Raw genomic sequence first — 21,886 nt, 5'->3', positions numbered from 1 at the left:
CCTTCAGGAAAGGAAATCTGCCAGCCTTATCTGTTCTGGACTGCATTTAACTCCAGACCCATGACAGTGTGATTGACTGTTAATTGTCCATTCCAATGGCAAGTCACTCTGATCAAGGGGTGATTAGTCCTAAATTTCCAAGCTTGTCAGATTCAGCAAATTGGTTTACATGATGGCAAATGCCATCCCAATAATTAAAGTTGAAGGAAGAAATCAGTGGTACATTTTCATTCTTAAAATGAGTCACACCAGGATGATTTTCATGCAATGAAGCATGTTCAGGGATTGAGGGATATCAACTAATTATAGTGCAGGATGCACGTTGAATCTGGGGTGATTTGAAGATCTGTACAGGATTATAATGGAGGGATTGGCAAAGCTCGTGGTATTATTAAGCTACAATGCCTGTCTCATCTTCTTTCTTCCTAGGTGTTTTGTTTGTGGTTTCTGAAATACACAGTAAGATTATCTAAGAAACTGTTACCGAAGTCAATAGAATGTGTACCAGAAGCATGAAGAAGCTCTTGTTTCTGAGCACCATCCTCACGATCACAAGGGCAAAAACCTTTGACAAGTGTGAGTTAGCTCGAATCTTCAAGCATGCTGGATTGGATGGTTTTGAAGGATACAGTCTACAAAACTGTGAGTTTCAGTAGCTGCTCATAAATAAATGCCCCAGTTATCATCATAGTCTGCCTAGTATCTCCTTCTGATTATTCTGAATGACATTAATGAGGTTTTTGGATAATAGCTTTGACTTTGTAACATTCTAAGTACAATTATATAACTTTTTTAAAATGAAGGAATAATTATGTATATATTGACACATTTTTGGAATAGAATGATTGAATAAGAGAAGGTTCACTCAGCTTTCTGAGATGTTGGGTTGTCTTCTGTGGGAAGGTTGGATAAATTAGGCCTGTATCCATTAAAGTTTAGAAGAGTGAGTGGCGATCATTTTGAAATCTAATGATCCTGAGGAGAATCGACAGGCTGGATACTTATAGCACATTTCCCCTTGTAGGGAGACTAGGGCCAGAGAACATACTTATGAATAAGATATCTCCTGAAAGAACTGTGGATGCTGTAAATCAGAAACAAAAACAGAAGTTGCTGGAAAAGCTCAGCACGTCTGGCAGCATCTGTGATGAGAAATCAGAGTTCATGCTTTGGGTCCAGTGACCCTTCCTCAGAATTGGGGAAGAATCCTTTCTCTCAGATAGTCATTAAACTGTGAACATCTGTTCCCCAAAGCGGTGGAAGCAGGACGTTTGAATATTTCTAAATCACAGGTGGACAGATTCTTGATTGATAAGGGAATCAAAAAGAGTAAGTGCAACATTGAGATTAAGGCCACAATCAGGTCAGTCAAAATTATTAAATCTGATCTTAGAGCTGGCACAACATTGAGGGCTGAAGGGCCTGTACCGTGCTGTACTGTTCTAGGTTCTATGTTCAAATGGTGGAGTAGGCCTGAGGGGCGATTTGGCCTTCCCCTGCACCCAAGTTGGAAGTTTATATGTCCATGCCATGGGGCAGCAAGGTGGCTCAGTGGTTAGCACTGCTGCCTTACAGTACCAGGGTCCCAGGTTCATGTGTATATGTGTGTGTGTGTGTGTGTGTGTGTGTGGAGTTTGCACATTCTCCCTGTGTCTGCATGGGTTTCCTCCCACAGTCCAAAGATCTGCAGGCCAGATGAATTGGCCATGCTAAATTGCCCATAGTGTTAGATGCATTAGTCAGAGGGAAATGGGTCTGGGTGGGTTACTTGTCGGAGGGTCGGTGTGGACTGTTTGGGCCGAAAGGCCTGTTTCCACTCTGTATGGAATCTAATCTAATCATAAAACAATATGATGAATGAGCCACTATGGTTTGATTCCGAATATAGAAACATACAACCAGACAATACAGATCAGGCCCTTTGACCCATCGAGTCAGCACTTGCATAGCACAGATCGTTCTGCCATAGTGCGTGTTTCGTTAACATGAATTCACTGTAACGCGTTTGACGAATTGAGGACACTCTTTGTAAAACGCAAACTTTTAAAACGTGTGTTGGCTGTAATACGATTATGTCACCAACACTTTAAGCTCTGTTTCTAAAGCGCGATTTTTCTATAGCACAGGGTTGCACAAGAACGCAACCATTGTATTATAGATTAACTATCTGTAGTCCTACTTCCCTGCACTGGGGTCACAGCCGGGTGCTGTGCTTTTCCAGCGCCACACTTTTAGACTCATAGTCTTGAATGTTATTACATTTGAAGTGCTCATCCAAGAAACTTTTCAAGGTTGTAAGGTTTCCCAGCTCAGTTTTAATTGAATACTGGATCAAACTGAAAAGGCCGACTGGGTTTGCTTATCTCTACCCACCCACTTTAAGGGTCAAGTTATGAAGAGAGATGATACAAACTAGACCTATATTCTCTCAAAGTTAAAAACTTTAAGGGTGAGCTGATCAAAATCCTCAAGATATTAACAGGAAAGGACAGGCTTTATAAAGATAAACTGTGGGTGGCATGGTGGCTCAGTGGTCAGCACTGCTGCCTCACAGCACCAGATTTCAGCCTCGGGTGACTGTCTGTGTGGAGTTTGCACATTCTCCCTGTGTCGGTGTGGGTTTCCTCCGGGTGCTCCAGTTTCCAAAGAGGTGGGGGTTCGGTGAATTGGCCATGCTAAATTGTCCATAGTGTTAGGTGCAATAGTGAGAAGGAAATGGAACTGGGTGGTTGACTCTTCGGAGGGTCGGTGTGGACTTGTTGGGCCGAAGGGCCTCTTTCCACACTATAGGGAATCTAATCGAATCTATTTTTACTGGTTGGGGATTTTAGAACGAGGGGCATAGTCTGAGAATAAGGGCCAGACCATTCAGGAGAGATTATAGGAAACACTTCCATGCACAAAGGGTGAGAGAGGTTTGGAACTCTCTTCCACAAACGGCTGGGGATGTCGGATGAGTTGTTAATTTTAAAAATGAGTTGGATGCATTTTGTTCAGTTAAGGTAAAAAAAGGACTCACAAAGAACTGTAGTTGCTGGAAATCAGAAACAAAAGCAGAAATTGCTGTTGGAATTCAGCAGGTTTGGCAGCATCTGTGGAGGAAAAGCAGAGTTAATGTTTCATTACCCTTTTGTGTGTACCTGGGAAAAGTATGCTGAAGATGGGCAGCAAAAGGAGGAGATGGAGCTCAGAGGGTGCGATGGACAGTTGGCCAAGTTCAGGGATGGGTAAAGGTTAGCCTGGAAGAATAAAGAGCTGCTAATGGGGACCATCAGTGGCTGATAATGGGTTGTTTCTAAGAGCAGCCCTTGTGATGACAAGGCCTGGTGGGGGTTGGGGTAAGGTCGTGACCCTAAACTGATTGCACTCGATATTGTGCTGAGCTTCACTAGACTGCAAAAATGACCCTGAGCTTCCAGTTGCCTGGCCAATATCTGTCTCAGGCTTGCTGCAGTGATCCAGTGAAGCTCAGTGTAAGCTGGAAGGACAGCACCTTATTTTCCGGATGGGAACCCTGTAACCTTCAGGACTCAATATCGAGTTAATCATTTTAGGGCCTGAGCACCATTTCCTATGTCGCTACCCCAACCCCCACATGCCAGGCCTTATCATCACATGGGCTGCTAATGGCTGATTGTCCGCCATTAACGGTCCCCATCAGCAACTATTGATTCCCCTAGGCTGACCTTCACCCATTCCTTTGCCCCTCTGTTGTTCTCTCTCTGTGGGCTCCATCTCCAACTATGTTGACTCTTCCTGTCTCCCTCCCACCCCACCTTCAGCACATATACCAGCCTTTTCTGAGCTATAATCAGTTCTGAAGAAGGGTCACTGGATCCGAAACATTCACTCTTTCTCTCCAAAGATATTAAGGGATATGGGCTAAAGGCAGGTATATGAAGTTAGGCCTCAGATTAGCCATGATCTTACTGATTGGCGGAAAGGGGTCAATGTTCTGAATGGTTTTCTTCCATTCCTATGTTCCTCCTTTTTCTCTGATCCCCAGGGGTTTGTACCGCCTTCTATGAGAGTGCATACAACTCTGCAGCCCTCAACATTGAATGGCACCAGGGGAAAATCTTGTCAATGGATTGTGGCATATTTCAGATCAACAGGTTCTGGTGGTGTCTGGATAATGATACTCCTGTTACATTAAGGAACTGTGGCATGAGCTGCTCAGGTAAGACACTCTTTTGTCATTCCTCTCTAAAGTTAAATGAAGTGCAGAAAATAGCTTACCTGTAGTTTCTTTAAAGTTCTCAAGGCGAACCTGGTGGGAAACTGTCCATTAGACTCTAATTTCCCCAATCCTTCCCAGGACCATCTTGGACATGCAAGGAACGAACAAACTAATTCTGAATGCTGCTGTGAGTGCACCCTCAGAGATAAACAGCTGAGTTTAATAAAGCCTCTGTGCTGTTCATAAAAACTTTCTTGAACTCCTCAGCGCCAACAAAAAATTTGGAGAATGAGAGACAAGGCAAACGAGAATTCAATCACTAGCAGAACACTAAGAAGTTCGGAGGAACAGAGGGATTCAGGGCACTTTTCCACAAATCCGTGAATATAGCAGGATAGGTTAATAGGATAAGAACAAAGAAAGAATGAAGAACAAAGAAAATTTACAGCCCAGGAACAGACCCTTCGGCCGTCCACACTTGAGCTGATCCAAATCACTGTCTAAATCTATCGCCCAATTCCTAAGCATCTGTATCCCTCTGCTCCCCACCTACTCATGCATCTGTCCGGACGCATCTTAAATGAATCTACCGTGCCTGCCTCTACCACCTCTGCTGGCAACGCGTTCCAAACGCCTACCACCCTCTTTCTAAAGTTCTTGCCATGTGTATCCCCCGTAAACTTTCCAACTCTCACCTTGAAAGCATAACCTCTCGTTACTGAATCCTTCACCCTGGGAAAAAGCTTATTTCTATCCACCCTGTCTATACTCTTCATGATTTTGTCGACCTCAATCAGAACCCCCCTCATTCTCCTTTTTTCTAATAAAAACAATCCTAACCTACTCAACCTCTCTTCATAGTTAGCACCTTCCATATCAGGCAACATCCTTGTAAACCTTCTCTGCACCCTCTCCAATGTGTCCACATCCTTTTGGTAATGTGGCGACCAGAACTGTACACAGTATTCTAAATGCGGCCGAACCAAAGTCATGTACAATTTTAACATGACTTGCCAGCTCTTATACTCAATACCCCGTCCAATGAAGGCAAGCAAACTATATGCCTTCTTGATCACTCTATCCACCTGTGCAGCAAACTTCAGGGTACAATGGACCTGAACTCCCAGATCTCTCTGCTCATCAACTTTTCCCAAGACTCTTCCGTTTGTTGGATGATTTGCTCTAGAATTCGACTTCCCAAAATGCATCACCTCACATTTGCCTGGATTGAGCTCCATCTCCACTGCTTTGCCCAACTCTCCAGTCTATCTATATTCTCCTGTATTCTTTGACAGTCCCCTGTGCTTTCTGCTACTCCACCAATTTTCGTGTCATCCTCAAACTTGCTGATCATACGAACAGTGACCTCTTCCAGATCATTTATGTATATCACAAACACCAGTGGCCCCAGCACTGACCCCTGTGGAACAACACTGGTCACCTTTCTCCATTTCGAGAATCTCCCTTCAACTACTACGCTCTGTCTCCTGTTGCTCAACCAGTTCTTTATCCACCGAGCCTGAACACCCTGCACAACATGTGACTTCACTTTCTCCGTTAGTCTACCATGGGGAACCTTATCAAACGCCTTACTAAAGTTCATCTATATGACATATACAGCCCTTCCTTCAGCTAACAGATTGGTCAGTTCCTCAAAGAACTCTATTAAGTTAGTAAGGCACAATCTCCCCCGCATAAAACCATGTTGCTTATCACTGATAAGCCCATTCTTTTTTAAATATAAATAGATCCTATCCCTCAGTACCTTCTCCAGCAATGTTCCTACCATTGACGTCAGGCTCACTGGTCTGTAGTTACCCAGAATACCCCTACTACTCGTCTTGTACAGGGGAACAACATGAACAACCATCCAGTCCTCCGGCACCTCACCTGCTTTTAAGGATGTCACAAAAGATATCTGTCAGGGCCCCAGCTATTTCCTCTCTCGCCTCCGTCAGCAACCTGGGATAGATCCCATCTGGTCCTGGGGATGTGTCCATCTTAATAACCTCTAGCATACCCAACACATCTTCCCTACATATGTCAACGTGATCCAGAGTAGTCAAACGTCTATCTCTAATCTCAACCAATCGTTAATAGTCAATAGCATGCAAGGCACTTGCCTTTATCAGGCGTGGATGGATTACAAGAGCAGGGAAGTCACCTTGGAGTTATACAAGACTTTGGTTTGACCACATCTGGGGTATTGTGTGCAGTTCTGGTCACCACACAAGAGGAAGGGTGTAATTGCACTGGAGGGAATGCAGAGGAGATTCACTAAGATGTTGCCTGGGATGGAGCATTGTTGCCATGAAGAGAGGCTGGACAATCCCAGATTCAAGAGAAGGTTGAGGGGGACCTGATGGATGTCTATAAGATTATGAGAGGTATGGAGAGGTTGAATAGAAAGCAGATGTTCTCTTCATTGAAGAGTCAATAATAAGGGATATAATCTTAAAGTGAAGCGCAGAAGGTTGAGAGGGAAAAGATTTTTTCAGTCAGAGGGTGGTGGGATCTGGAACACACTACCTGGGTGGGCCATTGAGGCAGGAATACTCACAACCTTGAAAAAGAACTTGGGTGAGTATTTAACATGATATAACATTAAAAGGCCGTGGGTGGGAAAGTGAGACTCAGGCAGATCTTAGCATAACTTTGACAGGACAGACTTGATGGGCTGACAGTACTGTATGATTTTATAGAAGGTATATGAGGTTATGAGAGTATGGACAGGATGGAGAGGAAGGCACTTTTCCATTGGGAGTGATAATAATAACCAGAGGAGAAAAATTTAAAATGAGAACACCTAGAGGAGATTAAGGGAGAATTCTTTTCACTCAGAGGGGTGTGCAAGTCTGGAGTACAGGGTATGAATAGTTGGTTCAGATAGAAGACCTCATAACACTTATTTAGTATTTAGATATTCACTGTTTTTTTAAGCTACTTCATGTGATGTGGGCATTAATATTTATTGCCCATCTGTAATTGCCCAGAGGGTAGTTAAGGGTCAACCATATTGCTGTGTTTCTGGAGTAACGTGTCGACCAGACTGGGTAAGGATGGCAGTTTCCTTCCCTCATGAACATGAGTGAACCAGATGGGTTTTTAGCAACTATCAACAAGGTGACAATTAGACCATCTTTTTCCCCAATTTTATTGCAATCAAATGTCACAATCTGCCATGGTGAGGGTTCAAATCCACATACCCAGCACATTGACCTGGGATTTTGTGTCACTAGCCCGGTGATATTATTACAATGCCACTACCTCCTGAACTATGGGCCAAAGCTAGAAACGGGGAGTAGGGTAGTTAGATCTTTGATGCCCCATACAGACCTGATGGGCTGAATTTTTTTTCTGTGAAGTAAACACCTGCGATTCTATGACTCCATGACTTGGCAGATAAAGGTCCATTTAAAGAGAAAGTGAGGACTGCAGATGCTGGAGATCAGAGTTGAAAAGGGTGACAGTGGAAAAACACAGTATCTTGAAATAAGGAATGCCAGAAAAATCAACTCTTCTGCTCCCTGGATGCTGCCTGACCTGCTGTGCTTTTCCAGCGCCACACTTTTTGGCCCCAAAGACCCATGTAGTCAAGAACCATCCAACCAGTAATGACTCCGATTCTCAATTGGCTGAGTGCTGGTTGACCAATGATATGGGATGTGTGGAGATGTGGATGACTTTAGAACAGTCCAGCACAGTACAGGCCCTTTGGCCCTTTGTTGGAAGTCATGGGATGAAACCTCCAGGAATATGTTCACCCGAGTTGTTGAAGCTACCAGGTATCTGACAATGCCAAGCGTACAGGAAAGGGTTGTAAGTTTACTCACTGAGCTGGAAGATTTGTTCTCAGACATTTCGTCACCATGCTCGGTGCCGACTTGCTTGGCTCAAGCTTTCTTCATCCTAAAGGTGGAAAGAATTTCCTCCGTCTTGGCCCACTGCAGTAGAAGGGAGTTGATTAGCTCAATTGGCTGGATAGCTGGTTGTCTAATACAGAGTAACAGCAGTTTCCACACTAGCTGAGGTTCCAGTGAAGAGCTCTCCTACTGAACCTCTCCCCTTCACTGAGATGTGGGGTCACCCTCAGGTTAAAGCACCGTTGTTGTCTCTACAATGACTGAGCAGTGCGACAGTTCAGTCAGACTGTGGTAACTTTAGCTAATAATGGTCTATGTTACAAAGGTGAATTTTGAACATTGATGCTTCTGAAGAAAGTGATAGTGGAAGTTGCAGGTGCACGCTCAGCTTTGCGAAGGCAGTGATGACTCAGTGATACCAACATTGTCTTGGAAACTTCTTGTGATCACCTTCCTCCAGGACCACCCATTGCTAAGTGAGATGAAACTTGACATGGGAGAAAATTCAATTGTCAAGGGACCATTGATGGATATTAAATCATAAGTTTCTTGAAGGTCACTTGGACTACACTTTAAAAAGCTGGTACAGGTAGACAACCCTTTTCCGAAATCCCGAAATCCAAAAAGCTCCAAAGTCCAAAGGTTTTTTGTGAAGTTTTTGTTCTTATTAACAAGGCTGTTTGGCATGCAAACAGTTAACCCAACTCCACACCCACTCGATGCGTTTAACTCAGATGTGATGCTTGTGGGCGTGGCCCAACACTGGCAGGCCTCAATTCTGTTTCAGGGCCCATTTTACTCACAGTAAGTCTGTTCTTCGGAAAGATTTTAAAATATTTCATCATCGAACTGTCACTTATTCTGAAATTCGAAGAATTCTGAATTCTGAAAACCAGCTGGCCCTGAGCATTTCAGATAAAGGATTGTGCACCTGTACCAGTTATGGTGAAGCCAGACAATTCTGAGTGGAACACAGAGTCACCCCAGTGCAACCCTGAGGGAGCACTACACTGTTAGAGGCCCCATCTTTCAGGCAAGTCATTTAGCCAAGGTCCCGTTTGTTCTCTGAGAGGTGTGTAAAATATCCTTTCACCTCAGAAGTGGGAAGTGTACTCTTGTGTCCTGGCCAATATTTATCTCTCCATTAAATTAATAGATTATCTGCACATGTATATAATTGCTGCTTGCTGGAGTCTACTGGATGGTTTTAAAACAAAATAATGTGCCAGTGACAAACCCAGTATTTGTTGCACTCTTTGAATTGCCCTTGAAATTAAAACCTTGATCCAGCCATTTGCAAGGGCAGTTGAGAGTCAACCACATTAACATAGTAAAAACAATAACTGCAGATGCTGGAAACCAAACTCTGGATTGGTGGTGCTGGAAGAGCACAGCAGTTCAGGCAGCATCCAACGAGCAGCAAAATCGACGTTTCGGGCAAGAGCTCCTGATGAAGGGCTCTTGCCCAAAACGTCGATTTTGCTGCTCATTGGATGCTGCCTGAACTGCTGTGCTCTTCCAGCACCACTAATCCACATTAACATTGGGGCAAGAGTAACATGTAGACCAGACCGGGTAAAGATAGCACATTTCCTTCTCTAAAGGATATTAAATTTGTTTTTATGACAGTCAATACCAGTTTCATTGTCATTGATGGCTTTATGTTCCAAGTTGTATTAAATTCAGACTCCACCAACTGTGCCTGAGGGATTTGAACCAATATTTGTAGGGCAATAGCCTGGGTCTCTGAAATATGGGTCCAACAATGTCACAGTGCTTCTAGTGTAGTGTGGATATTATCTATGTATTTCCTACATTGCAATAGCATCTACATTTGAAATGCAAACCATTGGCTGTCTGTAAAACACTTTGGTATTAGTCCCAAAACTGCTGGATGAATGTAAAATCTTTCGACGCATTCTAATATCATACTTATTACCCTCTATTGCAGCTTTCCTGGATGATGACCTGACCGACGACATTATATGTGCGAAGAACATAGTCAAGTTGCATCCTGGAATGTCAGCCTGGTACAGAGCAGCCTGTTTCTTCTATCTTTCTCTCACTAAAACTTTGACATTTTTTAATGACATCATGTAAAGTATCATTTTGGAGAACCAGTCCAAAATACTGTTCACTCCCTATTGAAACTTCCAATATAAAAAACAAGTCAAATTTCAGCTCAAGGAATTGGTGCCCATCCAACACCTTCAACATTCACTCTCTTCACATCGATGTCCAATGACAGTAGGGTATACCATCTACAAAATGCACTGTGTTGTAGTGGTGCAGCTAATGTGAGTCTTCAGCTGACCACCACTGCCACCATGTTGTACAAGCGAACTAAACAATTTGGCATCAAAAAGAAGGTTTGTTGCTACTTTCCTCCTGTAGGGTTGGGATCTATGAGGCCTGCTTTGTCTCATGTGGTAGAGGAAAATCACAAGGGTCTTAAACAAGACATTGGTTTATTGTATGACAACAATCAGGTACAAGTCACTTTGGTATGATGGGAGAAAATGAGGACTGCAGAAATCAGAGGCAGAAAGTGTGGTGCTGGAAAAGCACAGCCAGTCAGGCAGCCTCCCAGGAGCAGGAGAATTGACGTTTCATAGAACATAGAACAATACAGCACAGAACAGGCCTTTAGGCCCTCGATGTTGCGCCGACCTGTGAACTAATCTAAGCCCATCCCCCTACACTATCCCATCATCATCCATGTGCTTATCCAATGATTGTTTAAATCTCCCTAATGTGGCTGAGTTATCAAGAAGCCCTGATGAAGGACTTTTGCCCAAAATATCAACTGTCCTACTCCTCGGATGCTGCCTGACTGTCTGTGCTTTTCCAGCACCACACTTTTTGACATTGGTATGATAGGCAATGGGGATTCTAGATGTGGTCAACCTCTCCTTTGATATCTAGAGCTGTTCTGCCTTTCCCCATACAAATATTTATGATATTGTCCCGTTGGGTGCAGTTCGGTGTAGCCTTCAGCATTAACTCTTTCAGAATTGTCCCCTTAAAACAACACATTTCAGCAATTGGCCAAAGCTTCTTCAAAAGTGGGCACAATTACAATGTTCCAAAGACATTGGATAAGTACATGAATAGGAAAGGGTTGGAGGGATATGGACCAGGAGTAAGGTGGGGGGTCTAGTTTAGTTTGCGATTATGTTCAGTATGGACCCGGTTGGACGAAGGATCGATTTTCATGCTGCATGGATCCATGATTCTATGACTCCATGAGTTAGATTGTCATAGTTTGACTTCAAATTCAGCACCTTCCAAATCTACAACTTCTACCACATAGTCAGCAAGAACATGTCAACAACAGGAGCTGCAAGGTCCTCTCCAAGTCACTCACAATCCTGACCTGAAAATATATCTTCATTCCTGCAGTGTCACAGGGTAAAGATCTTGGAACTCCCACTCCAACAACACAGAGGGTGTCCCTACACCAAATGGGCTGTGGAAGTTCAAGGAAGTGGCTTGTCACCAATATCTAGATTAGAGTGGAGCTGGAAATGCACAGCAGGTCAGGCAGTATCCAAGGAGCAGGAAAATCGATGTTTTGGCCAAAAGCCCTTCATCAGGAATGAGGCAGGGAGCCTCCAGGGTGGAGAGATAAATGGGAGGAGGGTAGGGCTGGGGAGAAGGTAGCAAAGAGTATAATAGGTGGATGGGGGTGGGGATGGAGGTGATAGGTCAGAGAGGAGGGTGGAGGAAGGGTAGCAAAGAGTACAATAGGTGGATGGGGGTGGGGATGGAGGTGATAGGTCAGAGAGGAGAGTGGATTGGATAGGTAGGAAGGAAGATTGGCAGGTAGTACATGGTTGAAGAGCTTCAGGGTAGAGGAGATGACCTAGGGGTTGCAGTGAGAGAGAGACTAACTGAGATTCTTGTGGAGAGAGGAGGAGAACTTCTTTAAGAACTTCTTGCAAGAGGATTCACAGTCAGGTTAAAATCAACGAGGCAAAAGTGAGGACTGCAGATGCTGGAAACCAGAGTCTAGATCAGAGAGGTGCTGAAAAAACACAGAAGGTCAGGGAGCATCCAAGGAGCAGGAAAATCGACATTTCAGGCAAAAGGCCCTCGTCAGGAATGAAGGCAGGGAGTCTCCAGGGTGGAGAGATAAATGGGAGGTGGGGAAGGGTGGGGGGAGAAGGCTGGGGAGAAGGTAGTCACCAATATCTCAAGGGGCAATTAGGGATGGGCAATAAATGCTGGAATAAATAAATAAATGAAAAAAAAAGCAGGCGATGTGAGAGTTTCAGTTTAAACTTGGTTTGAGAAAATATTGCTGTCATGGATGAGAATGGAGAGCCAGGATTTGGAGCTCACTAAGATGTTGTTACACTGTGGAGACCAAAGAAGGGAGACTGAGTCCTTGAAAGACACAAAGAAATTATAGCTTATGGAATCCAAATAATTAAAGGGTTTTGTCCGTGACCATCTGTAAAACTCCAGCAAATGTATTTCATTGGCTACAAAAGGTTTTTGGAGCTCCTGGGTTAGTATAAGCGTTGTGCTAAAGGATTGGAGATGGTAGCACTGTGGGAGTTGGTGTAGGTTGTGAATGCAATGTTGAGCTGCCATTCACGAGTGGATCGATTTGAGTAACACATGGTGGTGGAAGAATCCAATGTTCTTCACTCCACCTGGGATAACAGCTTTCCCCTTTCTCCCTTTCTCCCTCCTTGAGATGGTCCTCAAAACCTAACTGTTTCACCAAGATGTTGGCCACCTTTCCTAATTGGTGATTTTGTGTGGTTGGCACTGAGCAGATTTACACAGCTATTGCTGGGACAGGAGGGTTTGAGCTGTAGGCAGAGGCTGAATCGGCTGTGGCTTTTTTCGCTGGAGCATTGGAGGCTAAGGGCTGACCTTATAGAGGTTTATAAAATCAAGAGGGTCATAAATGAAGTGAATAGCAAAGGTCACTTCCACAGGGTAGGGGAGTCCTAAACTGGAGGGCATAGTTTTAAGGTGAGGGGGTAAGATTTACAAGGAATCTGAGAAGCAACAATTTCTCACAGAGGGTGATGTGTGTATGGAATGAGGTGACAGATGAAGCGGTAGAGGTGAGTACAAATGCAACATTTAAAGGACATTTGAACAGGTACATGGATAGGAAAGGTTTAGAGGGATATAGGCCAAATGGGATTAGTTCAATTTAGAAAATCTGGTCAGCATGGACAAGTTGGGCCGAAGGGTTGAGAGTATGGTGCTGGAAAAGCACAGCAGGTCAGGCAGTATCTGAGGAGCAGGAGAATCGACATTTTGGGCAAAAGCCCTGAATCAGGAAGCCCTGATGGAGGGCATTTGCCCGAAACGTTGACTCTCCTACTCCTTGGATGCTGCCGAACCTGCTGTGCTTTTCCAGCACCACACTCCCGTCTCTAATCTTCAGCATCCATAGTCCTCACTTTCGCCAAGTTGAACCGAAGGGTCTGTTTCCATGCTGCATGATCCTATGACTCTTTAGCTGTCAAACATTGTCCAGTTGCACTCCTGTGAAGTACTCAGTGTTCTTATTTGCAAATTAAAAGTGCTACATCAACTCCAGTCATTACTGCTATCAAGAGGGTTGGAATATAAAAGCACCATTGTGCTACTCAGACTTTATAAAGCTCTGGTTAGGCCCCATTTGGAGTACTGTGTCCAGTTTTGGTCCCCACGCCTCAGGAAGGACATACTGGCACTGGAATGTGTCCAGCGGAGATTCACACGGATGATCCCTGGAATGGTAGGTCTAACATATGAGGAACGGCTGAGGATCCTGGGATTGTATTCATTGGAGTTTAGAAGATTAAGGGGAGACTTAATAGAGACGTACAAGATAATACATGGCTTGGAAAGGGTGGACGCTAGGAAATTGTTTCCATTAGGTGAGGAGACTAGGACCCGTGGACACAGCCTTAGAATTAGAGGGGGTAAATTCAGAACAGAAATGCGGAGACATTTCTTCAGCCAGAGAGTGGTGGGCCTATGGAATTCATTGCTGCAGAGTGCAGTGGAGGCCGGGACGCTAAATGTCTTCAAGGCAGAGATTGATAGATTCTTGTTGTCTCGAGGAATTAAGGGCTACGGGGAGAATGCAGGTAAGTGGAGTTGAAATGCCCATCAGCCATGATTGAATGGCGGAGTGGACTCGATGGGCCGAATGGCCTTACTTCCACTCCTATGTCTTTTGGTCGTATGGTCTTAAGGCCAAGCCTTACATGAATGTCTGAGTTAATATAAAATCAGTCTGAAGCTGAGTTATCTGAAGGAATAAGAGGGAGCCATGGGGCAGAAAGATCGATCAATATTTACTGAGCCAGTCAAACAGTATCACATCTTGGACTTAGTGAATAGCAGCAAAAACAAGCACTTGTATTTAACACAATAAACCTGCTGTGCTCACAGGAAGCAACGTGTGTCAATGAATAGCAAGGTGAGAGGGAGGTAGGGAGAGAAGATCAAAGCTTCAAGCAGATGTTTTGATTTTGAGGAGTTTCAGTGGGACTGGGAGGTCACGGAATGGAACTGCGAGTCTTGTGCTCGGCCCCTTTGAATAGTCAAACACCAAAGGTAGTTTTTGAGGGAAAGGCTGTTTGCAAAGACTCCTATCCTCAGCAGATTGAGAACTGGAGACTGACTCTGGACTGAATGCTGCCATTTACCTTTTGCAGGGCCGCCTGGAATAGCAAGTGCAATCGGAAAAGTATTGACCACTTTGTGGCCGGATGTAACATTTAAAGATGGCGTAGACCCAGTTGGTTTGGAACGTTTTGGATCAGCGGAAGACGGTGTTTACACAAGTTCTTTATGCCTTGTTGGAACCTGGTAAAGGGGTGATAGAGGTTGTCTTTTCAAATTGCATTAACTGCAGACATGGATTATTCAATCCCTTTCTCCTCTTTCTCATGGCCGGACAGCGATTGTGTCATGCTATTCTAATGCAGTTAACTTCGGACAGATACAAAGGTCCAACCTTCCAGTTCTTAGAGATAATTCTCAGTCCGTTGAGGAGAATGAGTTACACTGAACAGAAGGGTTTCACATTTATAGAATGAGACAGCACAGAAATCCAGTGACCCATTAGAATTGCTAACATAGTGGTTATTTAGTCGACTAGTAATCTGGAGAGCTGGTCTGATGTTCTACCACATCAGTTGGGCCATTTAAACTCTAAGATTAAATAAATGTGAGTTAAAAATCAAGTATTAATAAAGATAACCATCTGAATATTTTTATAAAAGCCATCAATTCACAGTCCTTAAAGAACAACACCTGTCCTCCCTACCCGGTCTGTCCTACAGGTGTGACTCAAGGCTCACGTCAATGTGGTTCATATTCTTCTGAAAGGACTGACAAGCCCCTCAGAGAGAAGGGCACGGAGTGATTGACAATCAAAGCTGCTCTTTCCAGCAATGCCCAGAGTTGAGGAACAAATAAAAAATATGTATGTGATGTTCCTTTCAAAGAGTCTGACCTTCTTGCTGAGTCTCAGAGGCCTTTAAATGATACCCTTTCAAATATGTGTCCAATTGCTTTCTGAAACTGAGTTCTGCATCGATCTTCACCTGCCTTTCGAGCAGCACGTTTTGGATCCAAACGGGATGACATAATGTCCATTCCTCTGTCTGCTACTTCATTTGTCAATTACCTTTAATCTGTGCTCATCTACCTTCCTACCAATGAAACAATACCTCCTTTTACACCCTATCTCTATTGTACATTCTTTAAATATCTCCATTTAATCGCCCATTAAACCTCTTTGCTTTCCTTTATTCATTTATGGGAGGTGGGCATGTCTAGCTGGGCCAACATTTATTGCCCATCCCTAATTGCCCTTGAGAAGATGGATGAGCAACCTTCTTGAACTGCTGCAGTCCACCTGCTGTCTATCATTAGGGAGGGAACTTCAGGATTTGATCCAGTGACAGTGAAGGAACAGTGATATATTTCCAAGTTAGGATGGTGAGTGGCTTGGAGGATGGGTTCACCATGTATCTGCTGCCCTTGTTCTACATGGGAATGGTCATAGGTTTGAAAGGGGCAGACTGAGGATCTTTGGTGAATTTCTGCAGTGCATCTTGTAGATAGTACACACTGCGGCCAGTGAGCATCGGTCATGGAGGGAGTGGATGCTTGTGGATGGGGTGCCAATCAAGTGAGCTGCTTTGTCCTGGATGGTGTCAAGCACCTTGAGTGTTGTTGGAGCTGCATCCATCCGGGCAAGTGGGGAGTATTCCATCACATTCCTGACTTGTGCCTTGTCGATGGTGGACAGGCTTTAGGGAGTCAGGAGATGAGTTATCACTGCAGAATTCCTTTCCTCTGACCTGCTCTTGTAGCTGCTGTTTTTGTGTCGTTGGTCCAGTTCAGTTTCTAGTCAATGTGCAGCCCTACGATGTTGATACTGGGTGTATTTAGAGTGAGTGGATCCGCAATGTCATTAGGCTGGGAGGTCTGCATTGTAGATACATCAAATAGACAGCACTGGTTCAGGAAGCGGCCCTTCGGAAGGGCAATTACAGACAGGCAATAAATGTTGACCAGCCAGCAACGCCCATGTCCCATAAATAAATAATTTTAACAAACGCTTAATCTTAGCTTCTCATGTCTCTCCATCCAACTGAAGTTCTTTATCTCTAATATGATTGGGAAACCTCCTGTGAACTCTCTGAAGGCCTTGATAGCTTTTTTTAAAGTTAACCACAATATTTCAGCTGAAACCTGTGTTTTGTAAATGCTTTATATGATTTCCTTGTTTCTGTCATCTGAGCTTCTGTTCATAATGCAGTCAGCTGTACCTTTGGCTTGACAATGATATCAACTTTATGTCATTGAATCAGTGAATCAGAGAATCACACAGTACAGAGGAGGCCCTTGGGCCCATCTACTCTGTATTAGCAAAGAGACACAACCACATGCAATAATCCCACTTTCTCGCACTGAGTCCATAGTCTTGAATGTTGTGACACCCCCAAATGCTTATCCTAGTACCATTTAAAAGTTGAGAGGTTACCACATCTCAACTACTCTTCCAGGCAGTGCATTCCAGACTTTCACCATCTTCTGGTGAAAAATCTTTTCTTCAAGTACCCTCTAAACCTTAACATTATGCCACCCTTTTGTCATCCCTTTGTCACCTTTGAAGTTTGGTAAATCTCAAACTCTCAGGTCTCCCTGATCTTGCACCTCTTTTGAAGTTGTATCATTGAGACCTTCTGAAATATTTGTTCAATATTGACATTAACAGAACAATATTAAATAATCCTTGAGGTAGATTTTCCACTGGCCAAACAGTTATTAGGCATGTGTAGGTGGGAGCTATGGTTGGGGACCCTGCAGAATGCCCATCATGGCACACTCCAAAGGAATTGCTCAGGAACTTATAGACCAGTGAGCTTTACTTCAGTGAGTTGTTAATAAAGTGTTGGAAAACATTAGAACCTACACCCTAAAGGTTATAAGAGATAGGATTTATAATCATCTAGAAAATAATAATTTGATTAGGGATAGTCAGCACGGTTTTGTGAAGGGTAGGTCGTGCCTCACAAACCTTATTGAGTTCTTTGAGAAGGTGACCAAACAGGCAGATGAGAGTAAACCAGTTGATGTGGTGTATATGGATTTCAGCAAGGCGTTCGATAAGGTTCCCCACAGTAGGCTATTCTACAAAATGCAGAGGAATGGGATTGTGGGAGATATAGCAGTTTGGATCAGTATTGGCTTGCTGAAAGAAGACAGAGGGTGGTGGTTGATGGGAAATGTTCATCCTAGAGTCCGGTTACTAGTGGTGTACCGCAAGGGTCGGTGTTGGGTCCACTGCTGTTCGTCATTTTTATAAACGACCTGGGTGAGGGCATAGAAGGGTGGGTCAGTAAATTTGCAGATGACACTAAGGTCAGTGGAGTTGTGGATAGTGACGAAGGATGTTGTAGGTTAGCTCGAGACGTAGATAAGCTGCAGAGCTGGGCTGAGAGGTGCCAAATGGAGTTTAATGCGGACAAGTGTGAGGTGATTCACTTTGGTCGGAGTAACCGGAATGCAAAGTACTAAGCTAACGGTAAGATTCTTGGTAGTGTAGATGAGCAGAGAGATCTCGGTGTCCATGTACACAGATCCTTGAAAGTTGCCACCCAGGTTGACAGGGTTGTTAAGACAGCATACAGTGTTTAGCTTTTATCAATAGAGGGGTCAAGTTCCAGAACCGTGAGCTATGCTGAAGCTGTACAAAACTCTGGTGTGGCCGCACTTGGGAGTATTGTGTACAGTTCTGGTCACCGCATTATAAGAAGGATGTGGAAGCTTTGGAAAGGGTGCAGAGGAGATTTACTAGGATGTTGCCTGGTATCGAGGGGAGGTCTTACGAGGAAAGGCTGAGGGCCTTGAGGCTGTTTTCATTGGAGAGAAGAAGGTTGAGAGGTGACTTAATAGAGACATATAAGATAATCAGAGGGTTAGATAGGGTGGACAGGGAGAATCTTTTTCCAAGTATGGGGACGGCACAGCTTTAAATTCAGAAGTGATAGATATAGGACAGATGTCAGAGGTAGTTTCTTTACTCAGAGAGTAGTAAGGGTATGGAATGCTTTGCCTGCAAGAGCAGTAGATTCGCCAAGTTTAAGTACATTTAAGTCATCATTGGACAAGCATATAGACGTACATGGAATAGTGTAGGTTAGATGGGCTTCAGATTAGTATGACTGGTCAGCGCAACATCAAAGGCCGAAATATTCTATGTTCTTTGTTCTATGACTTGAACATGACTCTGGGCAAATGAACTGTGCCTAGAATCCTATGAAACTCGCTACAAACATCAGAGAGTCTACAGTCTATCAATACCTCTACTTCTTCAGGAGGCTAAGGGAATTCAGCATGTCAACGATGACTCATAACACTTTTGGCAGATGCACCATAGCAAACATCCTATCCGCAAACACCATAGCTTGGTACTGCAACTGGTCTGCCCAAGATCACAAGAAATTACAGAGAGTTCTGAACGCTGCCCCAGTCCATCACAAACCAACCTTCCATCCATTAACTCCATCTACATTTCCCGCTGCCTCAGGAAAGCAACTAACAATCAAAGGACCCTCCCATCCTTTTCCATTGGGCAGAAGATAATAATGTTTGAAAACATGTGCCAACAGATTTAAAAACAGCTTCTTCCTGGCTGTTATCAGACTTATGAATGGATTTTTCTGTGGACCTTTCCTGTAACACTATCTACTGAATTGTGTTCCATTACTCTGATGCACTTAAGCAAGATCTGATTTGTCTTGTTAGCACGCAATGCAATACTGCATCTTGGTAAATGTCAATAATGAATCAAATCAAATTGAGTTAGATAAGATGGTTACTCAGGGAGAGTTAGACTATTAAATGCATTACCTCCCGATTAACTGTTAAACAAACCCAATAGTTACCTTACACACAAACCCCAAACTCCTCACACCCTCAGATTTTGACCTGACATTCCTCCAGAACTGAAGAACCACATCCCCGAGCCCTACTCCTCCATCCCGCCACCACCCCCTCCAGCTGAAGCCAATCTGATCCTCTCACCCACCCCCCACCGTTGCTGAGGAACCTGACCCCTGACCTGACAGCCCTCCGTCGGACCAGGACACCTCAGACGGAACACTAGTCCTCCCCACTGAACCTGTCCAGCACAAACCGACTTGCCCTCAATGCGTACCTGTCCTCTTGTCACCTTGCATCCTGGCACTCTGCCTAGCTATCATCTTACCCAGCAGGCACAGTAATTGCTGGCCACCTTGGCACACTACCCTCCTTTACCTGTCTGGCAACTAACACCATAGCATCATCACATTTACTTTTGGGTATTTACTGTTTGAGAGCAACTGCCAGGAAATGTAAATGTCGGAATACAGTGGCTGGCTGCTGTGAAAAGGGGCCACGTTTCACGTTTCTCTGACAATTCCACAGACAGGAGAGCTGTCAGGGTGGATGCATGGCTCTGCATTTCTGAGGGAGAGAGACCGGAACAGACTCTCCATCTTTCCTTATAAAAAAAGACGAGCCAGACCAGTAATCTGTAAAAGTTGAGAGTGTGTTGCTGGAAAAGTACAGCAGGTCAGGCAGCATCCACGGAGCAGGAGAATCGATGTTTCAGGCCGGAGCCCTTCATCAGGAATGAGTTAGATTTTCCTGCTCCTTGGATGCTGCCTGACCTGCTGTGCTTTTCCAGCAACACACTCCAGCTGTGTCTGGAGCAATGGAAGCAGTGAGAAAGGGAGATGGAAACATCAAGCATTGCACCTTCTGCAATTGCAGATGCAACACCTGCCCATTTAATTCCTCCCGCTTCACTATCCAAGGCCCCAGACACAACTTCCAGGTGAGGCAGCGATTTTCCTGCACTTCACTCAATCTAGTCTCCTGTATTTCCTGCTCACAATGTGGTCTCCTCTGCACTGGGGAGATGAAACGCAGACTGGGTGGCTACTTTGCAGAACACCAACATTCTGTCCACAAAAATGATCCTGAGCTGCCAGTTGCCGCCACTTTAATGCATCACCCTGTTCCCTGGACACCATCTCTGCCTCAGGCTTGCTGTCGTGCTCCAGTAAAAGCTCAGCCCATGCTGGAAGAACAACATCTCACTTACCGCTTGGGGAACCTCCAGCCTTCTCTGCTCAATATCGAGTTCAATAATTTTAGAACTTTGAACACTTTCTTCCATGTCCTTCACTCACCCCCACACCCCGGGCTATGTCATGATATGAATTGTTTTCACGTCAGCCAATCGATTCCCACCTACTATTGGTTCCCATTATCAGTGTTTCTTTCTCCCTGGTTTACCATGATCCATCCCTTTGTCTGACTAACTGACTTTCTCTCCCAGTAAGCTCTGTCTCCACCTGTCATTTACGCCACTTACCCCCCACCGTCTTCAGCATTTGTATCACCTTTTCCCAATTATTAGTTCTGTAGCCAGACAGAAAATGGACTCAAAATGTTAACTGTGCTTTCTGTCCACAGATGCTGCCAGACATACTGAGTTTCTCCAGCAATTTCTGTTTCTGTTTCAAATTTCCAGCATCCACAGTTCTTTGTTTTACTTAATTACCTGTTTTGTTTAGGATTAATACCTTTTCATTGCTTATAATTCTGTTTCATGCATTAAATTAAAAAAAAATAGTTTTGCAATGTATTTTTTCCAATTGCAGTTCAAACGGAAACTCCTACCCCTGTTTTACATCTGTGCTTTTGAGAGTTCATAAATAAATAAGTGCAACAAATAACAGGCCTTGAGTCTGACATTCCTATTGTATGAAACAATTCTTTGGAATATGATTTGGAGGTGCCAGTGTTGGACTGAGGTGTACATGAACCTAAGGTCCCAGTTGAGGCCATCCATGGGTACTGAACATGGCTATCAGCCTCTGCTCGGCCACTTTGCGTTGTTGCCTGTCCCGAAGTCCACCTTGGAGGATGGTCACCTGAAGGTCAGAGGTCGAATGTCCCGGACCGCTGAAGTGTTCTCCGACTGGGAGGGAACACTCCTGTCTGTTGATTGTTGTGCAGTGTCCATTCATCTGTTGCAGTAGCCTCTGCTCGGTCTCACCAATGTACCATGCCTCAATGCATCCTTGCCTGCAATGTATGAGATAGACAACGTTGGCTGAGTCACATGAGTACCGACCGCGTACTTGTTGGGTGATGTTCCCACGTGTTATGGTGGTATCCGTGTCGATACTCTGACATGTCTTGCAGTGTCCACTGTGACAGGGTTGTATGGTGCTGTCCTGAAAGCCAGGCAGTTTGCTGCAAACAATGATCTGTTTTAGATTTGGAGGCTCTCTCTTTCACACACACA

The 21,886-nt window shown here is 44.3% G+C and overlaps 1 protein-coding gene across 1 annotated transcript; it reads left to right on the top strand.

Annotated features, from left to right (window-relative positions):
* The first annotated feature begins 434 nt into the window (after positions 1-434).
* LOC140486520 (lysozyme C-1-like) lies at positions 435-21,268 on the top strand. Its single transcript, XM_072585775.1, has 4 exons — positions 435-642; positions 4,007-4,180; positions 9,995-10,073; positions 14,721-21,268. The coding sequence occupies exons 1-4, from the start codon at positions 498-500 to the stop codon at positions 14,785-14,787; spliced, it is 465 nt and encodes a 154-aa protein (XP_072441876.1). The 5' UTR covers positions 435-497; the 3' UTR covers positions 14,788-21,268.
* The last annotated feature ends 618 nt before the right edge of the window (positions 21,269-21,886 follow it).

Source organism: Chiloscyllium punctatum, chromosome 15 (genome assembly GCF_047496795.1).
Source record: "Chiloscyllium punctatum isolate Juve2018m chromosome 15, sChiPun1.3, whole genome shotgun sequence".
NCBI lineage: Eukaryota > Metazoa > Chordata > Chondrichthyes > Orectolobiformes > Hemiscylliidae > Chiloscyllium > Chiloscyllium punctatum.
The sequence above is the reverse complement of the archived record's forward strand: the minus strand, read 5'-3'. Positions and strand labels throughout refer to the sequence as shown.